The 17,012-nt window shown below is 39.3% G+C and overlaps 1 protein-coding gene across 1 annotated transcript in view; it reads right to left on the reverse strand.

The window, feature by feature from the left end:
• PARG (poly(ADP-ribose) glycohydrolase) overlaps positions 1 to 16,755 on the reverse strand; it is a 68,786-nt gene extending 52,031 nt beyond the window's left edge. The window contains exons 1-7 of the mRNA XM_074154552.1: positions 16,615 to 16,755; positions 13,394 to 13,460; positions 10,153 to 11,133; positions 7,464 to 7,647; positions 6,375 to 6,497; positions 4,982 to 5,065; positions 3,824 to 3,898 (exon numbers count right to left, since the gene is read on the reverse strand). Coding sequence (XP_074010653.1) covers positions 3,824 to 3,898; positions 4,982 to 5,065; positions 6,375 to 6,497; positions 7,464 to 7,647; positions 10,153 to 11,093 — 1,407 coding nt within the window. The 5' untranslated portion in view covers positions 11,094 to 11,133; positions 13,394 to 13,460; positions 16,615 to 16,755. The remainder of the gene's footprint in view (positions 1 to 3,823; positions 3,899 to 4,981; positions 5,066 to 6,374; positions 6,498 to 7,463; positions 7,648 to 10,152; positions 11,134 to 13,393; positions 13,461 to 16,614) is intronic.
• Between the last annotated feature and the right edge of the window lie 257 nt (positions 16,756 to 17,012).

A 17,012-nucleotide genomic window follows, 5' to 3' on the forward strand; every position in this document is an offset into this window, starting at 1 on the left:
TGGTTCTTCTCCAGGTTTCAAAGCAGTTTAGAAGATGACTGAAATTAAACCACGCGAGCAATAGAGCACTCAGTGTTGTTTCATTGCCTGCAGAAAGTGTCTGTCTTAATAACAAATCTACTAAAAAAATATGTAACTTAAGTATTGCTGCTGAATCTCACAAGTTTTAGATCAGACCAAATAACTTAGTTTTATACAGCTCTACTGTAAAGGACAAAAACAAGCTGTGAGGCTGCCCACTGACTGCTACACCTCAAAAGAGCTCAGATTTTAATGACAGCAGAGGTTCTAGATCATGAAGGTTCCTGAAGCTTCACAACATAAACGCTGCTCACTTAAGTTCTTGTATACTACGCAACTAAAACTGAACTTAAAAGAAGAATCACCGTTAAAGAAGTTATGCACTGCTTATACAATGTCATGTCATTTTCAGATTTAAACACTCCTCTGTTCCTGAAAGAGCAGGACAAATGCAAGCAGTAAGAGGAAGAGTTCTTGAAACAACATTAACAAGAATTATGCTTAAGCTCTAAGAGACTTTAAAGCAATATAATAAAAACAAAGCATGTCCAAAACAAGCAAGCCCAATCTACAGCAGCAGACCATATGATTGTCTTAAATGACAAAGCCCTACTTTTCCCTTTAAATAAAGTTGCTGTTGTTGGAGACTAGTCTAAGACATAAGCCTTGAATGACCTCACTAGACCTTTCATTTCATGCACTTGGGAAAAAGCAAAAGAATTTGGTCTTGACTGAAGTGGAAGGATAAATCTACGAGAAAGAAAAATAAAAACTACTATAGTATGTAGCGCTGTTGATCAAAAGCATGTAAGAAAGTCCCAACCTGTCATCATTCACGTAAATAAAGTTCATCTATAACACATTGTGGGTCCTGAGACCGCTCCATCCACAGCCATTTCCTCACGGTTTCATTTCTGCTTGTTGTTTCCTCTTTCCTGTCTGGCTCCTAGATTAGCTTTGGGAAAACAAGGATGACTTCCAAGTGACAAGAATTTTGCAAGTAAGAAGAAAAACGTTAGCACTAATAATTTTCATCCACTAAGTAATAACTTGAGTAAATCCTAAGCCTGTTTGCCAGTGTTAACAAACAGATGGCAAAACAAATCAACACAACAGTGTGGAAATTCCAGAGAGGACAACAAAACTGTCAGATATCTGAAGCAAATAAGCTACCGAGAGCTTCACGTACATTACTGATGGGTGCTATGAACTTTTTAAAAGAAACAAAAACACTCCAAGCTCCCAAATTTATTTCACTGTATAAGTAGGAATTTTACTTCTACACATTTAACTGGCATCCAGAAGAATCTATTGAAAACAGTGAGAGGGCTCCCTCTTCTGACACCATTTTGGACTGTAAAACTGGTCAGCCTGTACGTATCAGGGTATGCTGTTTTGGAAAAAAATCCTGGCTTACATACATCATATTTATTTCCCACTAGTTAAGAAAGCTGAAAGCATTTTAATCTTAAAGGAAAATAAACTTAAGTCCTAGAAACTAGTAATTATTGTAATTACAAAGAAATTGCTTTGAATCTTAGAACGAGGATTTAAAAATAATGCATATTTCGACTTGGAAGAAAACTAGCTAAAATAGGAAACACAGTGCAAGACTGATATGAAAGCATCTAACAGATTAATAGATAAGGCAAGCTGTGTCCAGAATCAGAAGATAAAATAACAAAAGTTACTCTATAATTTAGCAGGCATAGCCCTATTGAAGTAATACCTGAACGCAGTGAATACATATTTATGACTACTTCCCTCTCTGTTGAGCTGTTGCTTTGGGCTGAGTACCTAAGCCAGCTTTCCTCTCAACTTCTGCTTAGCAAACCTGACCTGAAACAGTTCCCCTGTTTCCTCAAAACCGTAAGATAAACAAGAAAATACACACACCAACAGTAAGCCCTTAATCATTAACTCTCAAATACAGTAACTTCAAAAATTACACCTCCCTACTATACTTCACTAGTATATTTAGGTCATTTCCACAGAGGATCTCAACTTTTCACTCAGTAGCTGCTCACTTAAGCAGACTGCAAACAGTCTGTGAAAGCAGATGCCTTGTTAATTTCCAGAACTTGAAGTTCACACAAGCCTTAATAACAGAAAAGATTTAAACATGTCTCTGAAAGATGTATCCCCTCTACATGTTCTATTCACTAAATCCAATAGATTCAATAAAAAAAGCCAGGGTAAGACTTTGCTCCTGTGGTCTACAAGGAGTCACTGTTTTATAGTGCTTCCCTGTTCCTTATTTAATATATTGCTGCTCACTCTACACCTTGGTCTAAAATCCATGTTTTGAAACATCTCTCCTCCTTTCATCTGGGAACCTCACAAATAAATCATCATTCCCAGGCGACAGAAATTGCCATTTCACCCTCAGTGCAAGATTGATGCCCAATACATAGCTCATTTCCCTATTGTTCCTCTCTTCTCTGGAGACAGCTGATAATACTTGCTCTCCCTGGCTGATGATCTCTGCATCTAATCATCTATAGTTTCCAAACTCACAGATGCACAATATGAACACATCAGAACAAGGTCTGCAACTGACCTTGCATTTATAACAATACGATACAAATCTGTTACGCTCCCGAGTCAGATTTTAAAATAAATAGTTTGCTTGTACTTTAAAACATTCTAATAATTTAAATATGTATTCTTTAATAAAACAAGATTGTACAGTTGAACAGGCCAAGTTAATTTCTGTTAGTTCATGAGTCAACAGGAGTAAAGAAGCCAAATGTCCACAGCCTCTACCATCCAGCCATGACAGCCTGAAAAAACAGAGGCCCCACAGATGAGAGGAAGAATCACTAAATTGGCAAAATGGGCAAACACAGTAGCTCTCATGGCCAGCAAATACGATACCACCAGTATTTTCATAGGTACCTTCTGTCAATAATAACAATACTGCGTTGCATGCAAAACAAAACTCATTCTGCAAAACAGTAGTGTCTATGCACAGTGGAAAGAGGCATAGAAAGAACAGTTCCTCTGATCACAGGAAGTAAGCAGATATCTATTTTAAACACACGTAACTAACAAAATTAACTTAAAATCAAATTTAGTTTCCACTGAACCTTAATACAGTTTAGCAAATCCCTCCTAAGAAAACAAGCACAGGTGTTTTAAAAAGCACTTCTGAGTTGGCAGAAGAAAAATTACCATTTCTGTTGCATCTCATTTGATCTCCCATACTGCTTTAATTAGCATAGTTTCTGAACGCCAGACGGAATGTACATTAATAGTAGTCCAACTTGCATTTGCCACTTGCTATTAATTTTTCTTTTCCATCCTCTTCCAGGAAGGTAACAAAGTCATAAAACCCACCCCAAGCTTTCAAAGTTTAAATTCATCATCTCAGCACATAGCAAAATTTTACTGCTTGATCAGCAAAGCACATTTTATACAAATGCCATTGTAATGTAACATTAAAGTTGTTTAAAAAAAAAAAAGGCAACACTTTTTAAAACAAGACACCATTACACTAGAAATATTAATGCAATTTTTTCATAAATCTGGTTATTATAAAAACAGAGAAAAGGCATATCCCACCTTACCTTCAGTAACCTCAGTTGCTACTGAAGCACCCAAATCACCTGCATAAATTAATCCAGTTTATAAAGTATAATTATCATTTCAAATGAAGTTACCAACCAAATAAGTGTCCACATACACGATTGCAAAACCTTTACTCTTGAAAAGGGAAATAAAGCGAAAAGCATTGAGACCTATAGACGAAGTAGTCATTTATATTTTGCTTTTCTTCCTATTTTAAATCAACTTGGTTTACCTTCTCACAGAAGTCAGTAAGAGCACTGAAGTCCCATTTCTTGGAATAAGCAACGTTGTATCTCAGTATAGCCTCCTAAGGAAAGAGCACAACAAAATAAAGCTGAGAGATGCTTATTAACAGAAGAAAAAGGATTTTTTGAAATTTCCTTTTCAAAGGAACAGTACCATCTAGTGGCTAAAACCTGTTAGAGAGCCTACTATATTCCATAAAACTATTAACATGGTGTGACACCATGATACTGAATCCTGTATTTTAGGTTTAGCATTGAATAAGCTTTAGTCTACAAGTTTTTCCTCCTAGCACAAAACAAGACAAGGCATGCTTGGATCTGCCTACAACACACAACATAAACATTCCCCACTCCATGCTTGATTTCTTTAAAAATACCAAAAAAGCATCCCTCAGCAACATAGCAGAAGTTTTACCAGTTTAAGAACTTAAAATCAGAACCACAACAAAATTAAATAGGCCCTTTACCACACCAACCACCTTTAAAAAATCCTCACGAAAAAATTCCCAATAAAATAGTATTATCAAGGAAAGTTCCATTAGTTGCCAGGGGAGCACTATTCACTCATTTGAAGTTTATCTGTAGCTTTTGCACCCTCCTCCTTCCCTGCCTTTCAGGTATAATCTAAATTACATTATTCTTCACAAAAAAACATAATTGCAATTCTAAGCTGCTCCAAATCACAACACAGTAAAAGCAAACGAGAACTATAAGAGTTATCAACAGAGCATTAGTCTTCAAAACTTACAATTTTTTGTCAGCAGCTTGAATTGTTGCCATTTTAGCAGAGTATACTGGTATGAACAGTTATTGTTTCAAACTCTCACCTGTGCAGCCCCTACCATCTGGTTACAGAAAAAGCTGATACACTACATTTACCACAAACTAATAGATACCCCTGGACATTCAGAGTTTTGTGTAGACTTAGAAAAGACAATTCATTTTAATAATACCTAATAAATTCAGTAGTAACACTCAAGACTCAATTCATTCATTAGGGAATCCCTTGAAGAGCATTGATTTTTTTAAAATTTATTTTTCTAAGAGATTAAACAAATAGGACTGAGCCAGAACCACTAACAGTACACGGAGAGCGTGAATATACTTATATGTATATAGACTTGATTTTAAATTGACAAGCTTACCTTCAAATCATGCGAGCAAGTAAATTTGTTAAGTAAGGCAGTTTGGATTAGTTCCCATCGACTTCCAGCAGTTCTATCACCATTCTTTAAAACAAAACCCCAAAACAAAGTCAGATTAAGTTATCCAAAACAGAAAGACATATTTACTAATAATAGTCTTCCTTGACACATTTTTTAAAAATAAAGTTTGCTCTATTTGTGAAGTTCTTTAAATCACATATTTTGAGTAATTGTAAAGTACTTCTACAACTTCTAGTCCACTGCATTTTACTTCCTTAAGAGTTCCTTTTTAATTGAAGCACTCACAAAATTAATGAAGAGCTCTTTTTCACATATAGAGCACTCCTCCTTATGCCATCTCAAGGATAAATAATGTTCAGTACATTCCTTGTGAAGAAAGTGGATTTTGTAGATAAAACATGACCACAGGCTATAAAATCCACAACTCAAAAACACAAACCGAACTAACTTCATAAAGACGCAAAACTAAGGACAATAAGGGCACAGATTATAAAAGTATACTGCTGTGGCTGACTCTTGCGCCAACCCAAATGTAAGACATCCTGTGATATTTTTCCTCAGCAGGAAGTCTTATTGCCCGTTACAAGCAATGATGGTATTTCTTATGGGACTACCACAAGGGCAGAGAGACAATTCATCTTGCTCAACTGGCAACCAATTTCTTATCAATGCTATCTCTGAAACATGAATTAAATTCATTTTATACTCTATCCATAAAATTGATAAATGAAAGGACCGAGTATTTCCTAGAGGCTACAAAAATTATCTAGTCCAGATTCAAGTATCAATAATCGTTATACAGTCTTCACTACAGGACACACTTGCCCATTTTATTCACCACAGTCTAAAGTATTTCAGTGGGTATGTTTAAGTAAGTCTCGAGCAGCGACAAGAAATGCCAGATCAACAAACCATGCTGGGACAACCGTAATTTCTCTGCCACTGTTTTACATTGAGGTGTATCCATCTGGTGTTCTGCTACCAGCAATATCTGACAGAATATTATAATCAGAATATGGCTACAAATTCATTCACATCTGTTGGCATCCCAGATTGCTTCACAAAAAAATCCCAAAACATATAAATATTTAAGTAAAGAACTTATATGGAGTATAAGCTTATACTTTGCATAAGTACAGAAATATATACACCACCAAATTGATGGCTATGTAAAATAATTACTAGAAAAAAAAAAAAACCACCACCTTCTGCTCACGACCCAAAACCTACCTTTTCAGACCAGGTATGTTCTTCTATTTGATTTTCCAATTCCATACACAGTTTTCTAACTGAGCAAAAGCAGTAAACTGAAAACTCATCTATATGTAAACAAAATTTATTTGATTACACAAGTGTAAATACTTTATCTTACCTCATCCTCTACAGGGTATAGATTTTGTTCTGAGCAGGGCATTTTAACATGTTTGTTGTCCCACAAATCTTTGTAGTGAGTTGGAAAAGGTTTAGGCACCTCTCCTTCCCTCAGAAGATCCACCTGCAATGCAGAAGGAGAAGGAAAAAAGCTCAGACTCTACTCTCAAGTTTTTAAATGGAAGAAATAAGAAGTAAGCAAAAACACAGTGTCATCTACAGCCACCCTATTTTGGATTCGGGAAAGCTACAAACCAACCACATGATGGACAGTCAGTTAGAAAAAGAAATTCCATCTGTAACTCTTATGTTACACTTGCTGAAAAGACCACCTTATCGTTTGACCTCTTGAAATACACAGACATAAAGGTAATGCATGCAACTATTTTACATCCAATTATCAGCTAAATACTTCTTCATTTATGAATTTAAGTATCTAATCTGCTAGAAAGCCTTCTGGCAGCACTGATTCCCACACAACTTGCATTTAAACTTAACATGCTTTTCTTTTGTTTCGGATTTATCCATGACCCTACAGATTTATGGTCACGTTTTATTTCAACAATAATTTGACTGCACGCTACTCCAAAGGATTAAAGGCAAATGCATCAGATTTGATCTAAAATACAGTGGTAAAATTGCTAGAAATTCCTCTTCATTCTTTTTGTTTTTCTTATCTTGAATATCTTGAGCCTTTTGTACATCTTGAACCCAAACCAGAATACTAAAATTAAAGTATAACATGAAAATATTGAAGTACAAATTTTACTTGCAGACGTATTTCAATTGTCACACTTAGAACTCAGTCAAGGAAGTACACACACCCCCCTATGCAAAAGACAAATACTTGTCCCTAACGAGCCAGAGGCAGTAAAACCACAATTACATTTCTTCTGGATCTTAATATCCTAATTCTGTGTACCAGAAAAGTCAATTTTCAGGAAAATCAGTTGCCCCAGTCTGCTTGCAAGGAACAGCAAAGACAGATTTCCACAACCTGCTAATACTCTAAGACTAACATTTGGCATTTCATATTATCGAACATTTCAGTAAGAAATTTGATTTTAGGTAATACACTGAATGATCGTACTCTGACAGTGACTGTATGATTGGCTGAGGGTCGCAGATGAGGGAGACGGGCCGCACACATCGGCATTCTTCTCATCTCTTCAATTGGTGTCCCAAACCATTTCTTATTAGTTGGAAGAGGAGGTGGCACGTATTTAGGAATCTTCCTTCCTGGCCTCTGGGGTCTGAATTCACACTTTTCTTTTCTGCAGTTAGAATAGAAAAACGTTGAAACATTTTATTTCCATTGAAAAATCTGGTAGGCAAATACACAAACTTCCACTCCAGTGTTATATTTATATCAGATTTAGTTTATTTGCTTGCCTGTGCTGTGGCCCCAAGCCAAAGCTTTGTTTGGAGAAAACTCCCACCACCACCAACCTCCTCCTCCTCCCCAACACAGGCAAGTACATGATGTCTACCAAAACACTCTTCTCTACAGGCTTACAAACACCTTCGCAGAACTGCAATTATGTTAGCAAGGCAGGGTTCTCCTCCACAGAGTCATGCTCTTTCCCAACAGGATCTGTTTATCCAGGGACAGGAGACAGACTCATTGGGCTGCATGTCCCAGGACACCCTCTGTAGCCCCTTCTCAATGGTCAAAAAGCAAACACATGTGCATGCACAGATGCACATACTCCTTCTTCAGACTAAAAGATAACTTTCTTAATCACCCTTTCTCAGTAGGGTTGCACTTCTCATGCCAGGCATACAATACTTGCAGTGGAAGTAGAAATTTGAAAGTCATCCAAAAAACACTTGCAAAATTCAAATATATGCAAGAGCAGATGAATTAATCCTCTTTAATGATCTGAGATATTTTTGGGAAGAAAAATCTGAACCTGCTGTACATTTGATGTAACATGCCAGGTGTTTCTCATGCAGGAGAAAGTTCTCAGAGTAAAATGCAAAACAAATTAAAAGCCTACACTTTGAGGTACTGTTTAGGCCTCTAAATTCCCCTTAGTGAACTTACTCCACCCTTGGATAAAGATGTTGTCCAACCTGTTCGCTGGGTCTATGCATATGCCAGTATCTTCAGGTGTAGACAATGCCTTCAACTAGGCCGATGGCATGCAAATGGCGTAGCCACATCGGCATGATACTGTAGAGGCCCACTGTGCTCATCTGAGAGCCAAAGGATAATTCTGGCTTAGCATTACTGATGACTGAAACCTGTTTGACACACTACTGCTTTGTCCTCCACCAGTTAAGATCTGGGCAAGATCTGGGCCACTCTATCATCTGCTGTAGACCCCATCTAATGAAAACCAGGAAGAAAGCTTTTAAGGTTTTCTATTTGCCCTCTTAAGCACTCTAGACAATACCATTATTTTGCCTGGCACTAAGGTTTATAACCTTCACATCATTTTGTTTAGGTCCCAAAAAGAAGAAGAAGAAATAAATCTCTACAGCCTCATACTCTACCTTACTAATGATTCTGTAAGGTGCTGCTAGGGTTCCCATCTATCCACACAGCAAAACCTTTGCATAAGTTTCCCTTCCCAAACATGGACTTATTGTAACACACAATGCTCTAGTACTGACAAACACAAGCCTCAACCTCTGCTGCTCTGCTACAGCAACAATTCATTTAAATTAGTGAAAAGAGTACTCTCTAAACCCATCATTTTAAACTTTATGACCCCCTTCTCCATACTTCTTTTAGCAAATTCTTCATCTATGCATTTTTCCTAATAACTACTTTTATTTTTTTGTTTTCCAAATCCACTCTCAGCCTGCTCATCTCGTAAGATTTCTCAAATGCAAGCTCCCACCACTAGTTAGCCATGTTCCGTCACCCTCTTCTTCAATTCCTTGAAAGGCATGGTTTGTGCTGCTCCTCACATCCAGAAAGGACCTCCCAGTAAAGATGTACAAAACTACTTTCTTGCCCTACTTTCAGGACTTGAGTCTACTGAGGTAATTGCTTACTACACCAACATAGACAGTCCTCTTGTTTCTGCTTGCTCCTTTGTTTATTCACTTTCTCGGCTCCCACTGAAATCTAAGCTCTTCAGAGCAGAGATTATCCTTTTGTCCTTACACAACATCTAGCATAGAGTCTCCTGGGTCATGCTCAGGGTTTCCATTTCCATTGCTGCAGTGTGTAAACACCAGTCCTTCTCTCCCAAATTACAAATAAAGCCAAAAAAACCCTGAAAACCCCTCACACACATCTCTACAACTGCTTTCAAAAGTTTCTCATGTCTATTTCAATCAAAGCATCAGTAGCACTGATGCTTTACAAAATAGATTCAGTATTTTTGACAGATTAAGCTAAAAAAAACCCAAGAAAACCAGAGTTTCCTCAAGTATTCTGAATGAAATAACGAATGCCATAAAGACTGTAGTCTTTATGGACTCCTGGTGCACTCCTGCACCACCATTCATTTTCAGGGATTAAAAATGCCATGGTCTTAAATAATTTCTTTGATAAAGAAAATCAAGTTCCTACAGTATCTTTAATTCCCAATTTTAACAGATCCTCAACGATTTAAAAAACTGCAGTGGACAAACATATATTTTAAAAAACCCACAAGTAGTTCCATTAAAAATAAGTTACTTCAAGCTTACATCAAAGTTGTCTTTGTGTCTTAACATATGTTTTGCAAAACCCTTTATACAATCCAGCCTCCAAAGTGCTATCACCAAAGAGGAAATTGTAGAGCGTGAAAAAACAGATAAGGAGGCAGACAGAACACTACCTTTTCTCCTCAATCTTAGGTATCCTCATGAAGTGAGAGGTGATTTTGGAGTCTCTCTTCACACCCTGTTTTGCAACTTTGCTTTCTGATGATGGAGCAGGAGAGATCCCAGGTGACTTCGTACGCAGACTGTCCTCTTTAACAGGATTATCTACCTCCTCAAAGCTTTCACAGCCCTTAGCAGAAAAACGTGACTTTCTTGACTCCAGTTCAGCATCCCCATATTGAATTCTAAAAGATTTGTTTATGGATTTTGACATATTAATCTCCTCTCGCTCATCAAGAAACGGACTTGTTTCTTCATCAGCCTCTGACCCATGACAGCTATTTTTAGAATTATCTACATCCATTGGTGACTCTGGCTCACTTTCTTTCTCAAAAGCAGGTGAATCCCCTGAACTACTCTGACATTTGCTCAGTTTCCCAGGACCTCCAAGATCAGATACACAAGCATCACCACCAGCATCTGAAAGTGGACTTTCCGGAACTATATCCCCTTCTTCTTGTTCACCCGTTAAACAGACAGAATTGCAACTCTTCAGCTCCTGTGAATCGCACGAAGCTGCTTGTCCACCTGTCTCAGTGTCTTTTGAAGAAAGTTTTATACTTCCCATTTTCAAAGAGCGGCCTGATGATAATTTCCTCTGAGTCCAACTGTCACTGCTTTCTTCACAGCCCCTCTGAGTCTGCTTGCCGGTTTTGTGCATCTGATCAATGTTGGCGTTTTTAAAGAGGTCTCCAGACTGCATCCCCTTCACAGGCTCTGTGTCTAAGACTGGATCTTTGTCCTCAGCCTCCCAGTTACGTATGTTGCCTGTCTGAGGCAAATTTACATGCTTTGCACCAACTTCCACAGATATTTTTGAATAATTTTGCTGACAGATACTCTCTAGCTTTTTCACATCATGCTCACAAAAGTTCTCTTTTTTAATGGAAGTCATCTTGGGATTTGCTTCGGTATTATTAATTTTGCTGTGTAAGCTGTGGAAGAGAAGTAAGGCAATTTAATGTCTTTTCTCCAAATGAAATTTCTGTATATATATTATTTTTTAAAAAAAATTTATTATAAACATACAATAGAAACTACAGAATTTCACCCATTATACTTTGTAAGTGAGCACTACCAGGATCAACAAGTTCTACGGCACTGGGTAACGTAGCTCAGTAACAACCTATTTCCATTTAGAGGCTCCAAAGGATGAATTAGTTGCTTACCTTTGAAATCTATTCCAGCAGTTCATTACCCTTATTTTCAAATCTAAATGCTATAAAGCTATTATTTAGGGTTTTTTTTTTTCAGATTAAAAAAGTTAGAAAAACTCCTTCTTAACTTTCATTTTAATGAGTTAAATACAGTGAGCAAGGAAATCAACAGGTTTGTAACCATTCCCTCAGAGCTACAAATTCATCTTTAAGAAGAGCAGGACACAGTAGCCCATAGTCTCAAAAACATCCTATAACTTCCTTACTTTTATAAGCAGCCCAGGACTCTTCAAAAAAGTCACAATACAAAAGCATAAGAGTAAAATATATTTAGAACTGATAATAAAAATTATAAGACACATCAAATATTATTTTGGAAGAAAAAAATAACCTAATTCGTCCTGTGTTGTCTTACACAAAGAAATGCATCCTAACAGTTACACAAGGAAACAAAGTGAGTTTTGTACGAGCAGATGAAACTTTTCAAGAGGACATTGGAAAGTCATTTCACACTTAAATACTGATATCTGTGTCAGTGTATTGATAAAGAAAAATACTTAGACACCAGATGAATATTAAATAAAACCTGACTAGTCTTGGTGAATATATCACTCTAAACAATACAAATCAATAAAGGGGCTTGGCACAGCTGATGACAGCTCAGAACTTCATCCATAGGAAGGATTATTTGACAACAAAAGGATTTTAGAGAGGGTAACGTTAGATAATTTAACTCCCCATCTTCATCTATGCATTTGTTCCTACACTGAAAATTCTGACGAATAAAATTGAAAGTTATGTTACTATTGCAATCTCAATAAATGACTGTTTAAATATATTGACAACATCTGTTGCCAACTTGCCAAAAACTAACACAAAAATAATGTTCAAATTCAAATAAATTAAAATTGTGGCGCATAGGTACAATGTGCAATAGTGCCTATGAAGTGTTTACACGACTAATCTGCTGCTTAAAACTAATCTGTCAGCAAGGCTGGAAGAGGGCGTATAGAAGCAATGGTCTAAAGGGAATCTTAAAAAAATAAATAAATAAAAATAAATTCATTCCCTCCCTAAGCATCCTCTTAACATCTTTGCTTTATTGCAACCTATGAGCCTGTAATTGAGCCCTATGTACTTCTGCATTAATCATTATCACAAGTTTTCCTAAGCTACCTTAGCACTGCTATGGACTTCAATTGCTATTTATTAACAAGTATCAAGGAAAAATAAACCAGCACATTTACAATCGCAATTATAGAAAAATAATATCTGACATTCCTCCGCACCAGATAGTTAAACTCTTAAGAGTTTAATTTTAACGATGCCTTGCAAACATTGCTTCAGACAGACTACATTAGCAGAAAACATCAAACTTTACCTGGTGCCATTCAGCAGCAAAACTTTTATAACATCTCTCACAAAACAACCTGAATGCACATTTGAGCAGCTGTAAATTCTGGTCCAAATGAAATCAAGTTGCACAGGCTTATACTACAATCACAGTCCAATCAGACAAACCAAAACAGACTTTTGTCCGCAAATTAACAGAATTGTGAGTCGAATGCATGACCGTCAACCAAAATCTGTAACTGTTATTGCCCTACGTTAAACAAAAATTGAAAGCAGAGCCGTTGACTAAGGACAGTCTGATACGACAGCTAACTCCATCTAGCAGTTGGCTGCCACAGGAAGCAGCAGTCAGTCCTACTTTGCCTTCCCTTGCTGCAAGTTCCCATCTTTTTCTTTGAGAGCAACAATATTTATTCACCTAAACAGTGAGGTGCTTCAAGAAGCTAAATCCACAAGAAAGCTTAGTTTTAGGGGGCTAGAGGGGAGGGACGGGGGACTAGTCAGCTTTTTGCAGTGAAAGCCTGTCAGTTAGTTATACTCAAGAGGATGTGCCAAGGTAAGGAAAGCAGCAGAAATGGGGTTGCATATTTTTCAGTAGCTAGCTGTACTGGCAACCTGCACTTTGAGCTGCCCACAGACCCCCTCAAAGAACACAGCTTTTGCATACGTACACTATACATTTTACCTTTTGGACTCAGTTGTCTTGGGTCCTTTATTCTCCAACCAAGTGGTAATTGTCCGTTGTTTACAAACTGAAAAAAAAACAAAACAGTTCACTACATTATTACATAAAACATGATAAAACTGCAACATGATTGCATATGAATAAGATAATTTGCACTGGATGAAAAAAAAACGACCTCAATTAAGTCCTCATTATCATCTGTACTACAGGGAGCATCCAGACACCAACACTATTATGTGATGCAATATTTAATTTGTATCAGTCAGCAGCTGTAGCTTCTGTAATATTCTTTATAATGCCAGGTTTGGTGTGTGGTGGGTTTTGTTCATCCAACATTTTTTATAATATGATTAAAAACATACAGTAAATCTCTAGATTTAAAAAAAAAAAAAAAAAACCACAAAAAAACCCCAACTTGAACTTTCCAGCTCTGATTATCACCTTTAATTACCACCACAGTGAGCCTTGAAAGGTTTCTGCTGAACTTTGCAATGAAGAGGTAACATGACATAGCTTAAAACAAACAAACAAAACACTAACAAGGCATCTTTGAAGACCCAGCCAAGAACCTTATTCGTATGTAGCATACTGTGAAACATGAGGCTTAATGTAAAGATTGTACACATTAGAAGTGACAAGTGCTGAGAAAAGGACTTTTTGTTTTCTCCTCCATCCACAAACTATTTGTAAAGCCTATCAGTGCTCACCCCCCTAAACAGCAACAAAATGTGAAGGACAGAATTTTTTTCAGATTTACTACCAACAACAGAGCTCTAGTGAACATGATCAGTCTTCTCTCTGTGATGTTGCAGTTCAGACAAGCTTTCAATTGTACAATTTCAGCAGTACATGAACTAATTATGTAAAGACTTGGGAGGGGAATAGGGAGAAAAAACCTCAAAGCACTTATTTCACAACTGGAAACTCATCTTCATTAGTACAAGAAGGTTTTTTTCAGCTTAGTTTTGTTGTTGTTATTTAAAGGTAATTCTGAAAATTTGGCAACTAGCTTCAGTACTCTGTCTTTCCATTTGCCAAGAGAAGTTATCTACCTGCCACTGCTGACAGCGCAAGGTGTTTAATCACTGCTTTCAAGTGAGTAAGTAAAATTTGTTGTTCCCCTATTGCAATAATAGTTTTGCAGAACTTAAAAACCAGTACAGCAGATCTGGCTATTCTGATTAATAGTCACTATGGAAAGACTCAGCATTTTACTCCAAATGGAGGCTGTGTAGCACAGGTAGCTTAGGCCATAGGTAACTTAAGAGATATTGTTTCATAAACACTTTCCCTAACGTTCGAGGCCTTGAACACTCTTCCATGGCTGGTTATCAAATATCCTCATCAAAAGTACAGAATTTCTAAAATGAAAACATAATCTCAAAAAAAAAAAAAAAAAAAGTTTAAATAATTTTAAGTACTTCTGAAGCAGCCCAAACAATAGTTCAAAGTTGCCATCATGTGACTAGGTCACCAGGGAGTAGGACCAAGCCGTACATAGATTACACAAGCGCAAGGATAGTTGTGCCATACTCGGCCACTCAGTTTTTCAACAAACGCTCAGCTTCACCCCACTCAGAAAAAAAAAATAACAGCTTGATGGATTTTATGAACTAAAAGATTTCTATTTCTAAATATTCACTAAAACTGAAGTATATTAGTCATTCTGTTTACCAAATTCCACCTTTTTATATTTGAAGCATTAACCCAAATTGCCTACAGGAAAGGGGAAAGAAGCAGCCAGAAAAAAATCTGAAGAGGCGTGTTAAAACATAGGACAAATAAATCTCTTTGAAGGCAGCTGACTACCTCTTGAGGTATAAACTTGTGTTGAGGAAGGAATACCTATTAATTAGCACAGTAAGTAGAAATGATAGCAGCAGCACCAGAATAGAAATTACTTTGGTCTGAACTTTCACATCTGACTAGCCATTTAAGCCCTACAACCAACATAACACACGTCATTTTTCTTTAATACTACTAACGTCTCTTTTTGCTACAGATAAGGTAATAAACGTAAGAAGCAACAAAAAGACCACACATGCTTACATCCAGTGCAAACAATAAAACCAGACTTTTGTGGTCTCTAAATTTCTATTCAAGATTCCCCAAAAACAAACCATCCCCTGAAATCTACCACTGAGGAAAACAACTGAATTTTTAGGAGACTCTTATTCATCACTCTGTAGGAATGTATACATATAAATTCAAACTATTATCTACTCAAAGTTGCCTCTTAGTTACTGGTTACTGAGGTTTAACTCATCAACTATAGCAAATCTTTTGGGTTTGCGTTTTTTTTCCCCTTCCCTGCATTCTTTCTATTCCTGAAGTAGATACTTTATTGTGCATTAAATTTTTATTTAGACAGCATTAGCTCCAAATAAAAATAACCTAAGGAAGCCACGTGGGAACTTTTTCTACATAGCTTTGTTGCACAGCAGGAGGGAAGCCCCAGAGGACCAGCAGCGCCCTAGGCCTGCAGCCACATGCCCATGAGGGCTCTTGTCATTACCCTTAGCTCTCCCTGCCGCGATGGCCTGGAACAACACCCCACCAACGTCATTTCTCTTGCAGCAAGCATTTTTTCTGGCGCGTAGGAAACACGCTACCTTTAGCAGCGTTGGACGATTGCACGTTACTGAAAGTTTGTAGAGAATGAGGCACAGAGACAGGGTAACGATCCTGCACCCAAAGCCGTCTCCAAAGGGCAGGAACGCACACTGCCCACACCTCCGGGCTCGGGTACCCGGGACACGCTGGATGCAGGAAGCCAAGTTAGGGACGATTCAAGCCCGCCATGGCAGGCCAGCTCCGGGCAGGCTACGTGCCTCTTGCCACTTACCGCTGCCCTCCCTGCAGCGTACCAGGCCAACAGGAGCGCAGCAGAGATGCGATGAGCAGCAGAGAGGGACACCGCACGCCCGCCGAGGCCCCGGTCGCCTCCGCCCGCCGAGCCCCAGGCGCGGCCGCGGCTCCCGCGGGCCCAGCGGCGCCGGGACAAGGCGGCGGGGGCCGCCGAGCAGCGCTCCGGCCCGGCTTGGGCAAGTTCAGCGCTGCCCAGGCTTTGCATCCCGTGCCCCGGCATCCCGAAACGGCCCGAGCCGCCGAAAGGGGAGGATGGGACGGAGAAGAGTACGGCCCCTCGGCGAGTCCCCTTCCGCGCCCAGCTCCGGGGCTCGCCTGGCCGCTCCCCCTGCCCCGGAGAGGCCGGTACAAACCTTTGTTCCCCACGGCGGTGGCGGGGCTGCCGCCGCCGGAGCTGCAGCCCCCGGGCCCCTCCTGGCGGGGACCGAGCGGCGGCGGCGGCCGCTCTCCCTGGGAGCCGCCGCCGGGGCTGGCGGTGCTCGGTCGGGCTCTCTTCCGAGGGGGGTCCCGCCCGCAGCCCGCACTCATCCTCGGCGGGCCCTCCTCCGCCCGCCCGGCCCGCCTCAGCCGCGCGGGCCCGCCAGCGGCCGCGGGGGCCAGGCGGCAGCCGCCCCCCGGGGACGGCGCGACGATGCGGTGGCGGCGGCTCTGCTCCTCCGCATCCTCCGGCCCGCAGCGCCGGGCTCGTCCCGCCGGCCGCCCCCTGGGCGGGAGAAGCGGCGGGGCCGGGGCCGAGCCGCGTCCAGAGAGG

This window comes from Numenius arquata, chromosome 10, assembly GCF_964106895.1.
Source record: "Numenius arquata chromosome 10, bNumArq3.hap1.1, whole genome shotgun sequence".
Classification (NCBI taxonomy): domain Eukaryota; kingdom Metazoa; phylum Chordata; class Aves; order Charadriiformes; family Scolopacidae; genus Numenius; species Numenius arquata.